Source organism: Haliotis rufescens, unplaced genomic scaffold (genome assembly GCF_023055435.1).
Source record: "Haliotis rufescens isolate VD_foot unplaced genomic scaffold, xgHalRufe1.0.p SCAF_8, whole genome shotgun sequence".
Taxonomy (NCBI): domain Eukaryota; kingdom Metazoa; phylum Mollusca; class Gastropoda; order Lepetellida; family Haliotidae; genus Haliotis; species Haliotis rufescens.
The window spans coordinates 8,082,188-8,085,275 of record NW_025964372.1 but is presented as its reverse complement, the minus strand read 5'-3'; the positions used below and the strand labels follow the sequence as shown (position 1 = coordinate 8,085,275).

The 3,088-nt window shown below is 37.6% G+C and overlaps 1 protein-coding gene across 1 annotated transcript; it reads left to right on the top strand.

Moving 5' to 3' along the window:
• Positions 1-731: 731 nt before the first annotated feature.
• LOC124124771 lies at positions 732-2,727 on the top strand. The gene is made up of 2 exons (XM_046488045.2): positions 732-743; positions 2,119-2,727. Exons 1-2 carry the CDS (start codon positions 732-734, stop codon positions 2,725-2,727), a joined length of 621 nt encoding a protein of 206 aa, XP_046344001.2.
• The last annotated feature ends 361 nt before the right edge of the window (positions 2,728-3,088 follow it).

Here is a 3,088-nt window from a genome sequence, read left to right as displayed (position 1 = left end):
TGTGTGATTTGAGTGTATGAATGTAATTTATGTCATAAGTAAAGTAACGATAATAAACACACCATTCATGTTTATGATTCTCTGATGTAATGTACTATAATATGTTTTTATGATAAAGGCGACAGATATAAGTATTTGTGTCCGCCATATTGTTTGCCATGAGAAATGTGTGTTGTGTATAATTATGAGCATATTACAGCATAGGTAATGTGTATATTTATGTAGGTTTATCTGTGACATTCTATTTGAGATAATGTTGGTAGTAGGTTCAGATTGAATTAATATGGCAGTAGATTACTATGTACATTATTCTATGATATTTATATTAAAGTTAGAATGACATGTGTATGTTATTTATAGATGGATCTGAGTGACGAGTGATTTGGCCTACTATCACCTGAGTGCCATACATTCAGTAGGCATAATAATTTAGTTATTCATCGTTTATATTTCATGTATGTATAATATACATCTTGTATATAAAAGTGCATTGATACAGTTGAAGTAATATGGAAAACATCATATAATGTGAATGCGTTTTAATTATTATATAAATAACGGTGATAAGTGCAATGTTTTAATGAGTATAATTATTTATTTATTATTTGTTCAATTATGTTCCATGGTGAATATTGGAATGGAAAATAAACTTGTGGCTTTTTGGTCGCAACTCACGCCCAGCAGGCGTTGGTCTTAACTGTGATATTTGCACCACCCTAACCTGCTACAAAATGGAGCCCCCGGTGAGGAAAACTGACGAAAGAGGAGAGTGAGGTGCCACATCAGTGAGATATCAGCTGTACTCGCATACGTGTTAGTAGTATATAGTAGAGCTCTACTTGTAATTTACTGTGACACTATGTAATCTTGGCCGCGTACGCGTCTGACATTGCACGTCAGCTTTCAGTGTCTTTGGATCGCTTTGTTCTATCTTTCTCGTGATCATGTGATCACAGTTTATATATATTAATTGCGTATTTGTCATGGAGCAGTGTAACTTGCTACTTATGTATTTGTAAATTCACAAATTATATACCCATAAGGTAATCATATTGTGCTAAATTTGTCTGATAATATGTAATTTAAATTTGATATATTGGATTATCTTGTCATTGTTAGACAAGATGTGATACTATTTCATCAACTATAAGTATTTGTGTTTTGTAAATTAAACTTAACCATTTCTTAGTTGTGTTCATAATTAAGATGTGATTGAATGCAGCTATTAGTTTTTCACTTGTGAAATAGATATTGATGTTTAGAGTTTAGTTAGTTTAGAGTTTTGTTAGTTACTTTATTTAGTTACTTTAGTTAGTTACTTTAGTTACATTAGTTACCTTTGTCATTAAGGGTACCCTACTAGTTGGTGATCACCATATTACCTATCTGTCATGCCTTAGTTACTTTACTTAGTTATATTACCTTGCAATGCGTGTTTGGTTGAAGTGAGTTTGTGTGACTGTGTAATAAAAGTGAGTAGGTTTAAGCTTATCTATAATAAGGTGTTAAACTTTCTGTAATTATGTAGGTATAAGTGGCTTGTGTTGTCTCTCTTTCTGACTGACAGACTTGACTGATTACCTTAGCCGCACTCAGTATATGCACGTTGCACCATGTAACCATATATCTATTTTTTTTATTTACTCAGTGGAACCTTTCGTAAGTGAAGTTCTTTATTGACCATATTTGTTTTTCAATTTTCAGCAGATGAGTTTATAAATCTGAAGTGTTCTGTTATATTGTGAAGTTCATTATGGAACAGTTTGTGTTTGTCATTGATCCTCAGTGAGATGTATCACCCTCACTGAGTGGGAGTACTGGACTCTTTTCATTGGTTTGGTATTGTTTGTGTGTTGTAGTTTGAACTTGGACTAGGTTTGATCAGGTGGGGTTGCTTGGTTTCTTGACATCTTGTGCGATTTCTTGGAATTTGTGAGTTCTACTTGCATTGTATGAGTTTGTGATTTTGGAATTCTTTGATTATTATATTCTGTGCTCACTCTTCGGTAAATCATTGAGTTTTCTCAGACGGAAATTGACAATATTCTGGAAGCATTTAAGCGTGGAAAGGAGAAACCCAAGGCTAATTCTCCTGAGGATTTCCAATCTTGGCTACAGGATGTATTGTCAGTTAAGACTGAGGTTAAACCAGTTGTGGAACAGAAATCAAACTCTTCTGACACAGGAAATGGAGCTCAGGCTAGTGCTATGAATCATCATAGGTTTCCTAGAATTCCCCCATTCAGTGGAGACAGGACTGGGAAGGAAACACCTTATGACGTCTGGAGGTATCGTGTTGATGGGCTTTTGGAATCTTCATCTTATACACAGGATATTAAGGAACAGGCAATCAAGGATTCCTTGAAGGGAGAGGCTGCTACGATCGCCGTCAACATGAGGCCTGGGACCAGTATTTCATCCCTGCTAAGGAAGCTCAGTATTGTTTTTGGAGTAGTCGAGGGGAGGGAATTAAGGATGGCACAGTTTTATAGCGCTAGACAGAAGGAAGAGGAGGATGTGTCACAGTGGGCTTGTCGTTTGGAGGAACTTCTTTCCCGTGCCCTAAAGGATAAGCCGACCAGCAATGAGGATTCTGATGAGATGCTTAGGAGTATGCTTTGGACAGGACTCAAGTCAGACCTCAAGAACATCTCAGGACACAAGTTTGATACCATCAATAACTTTGATGACCTGTTAGAAGCTCTCCGGGAGATAGAGATCAGTTGAGCACAGTCCCATCTGCTAAGACAAAGACACCAGGAACAGCAAAGAGTGCCACTGCACAGGAGCCTGGGTGGAAGAAGGAGATTAAGGAAATGAAAGCTATGATCAACAAGCTTACTTCTGAAGTTGCTGGGATGAGATTAACAAGTGCAACAGAGCAAGAGTTTCCTTATCCTGCCCCGGATCAGAGGTCAATGCCATCAAGTGGACCCCCTAACTGAAACAGACAGCAGTCGAGAGAGGATCAAGGCCACGCTAGCTACGATTCCTATAGGCCACCATGGAATGAAGGATCAGGTGGTTGCCAAGCCTCATATGGACAAGCTCAAGACATGGAGTACAGACCACAGAGGGTAATGGGGCC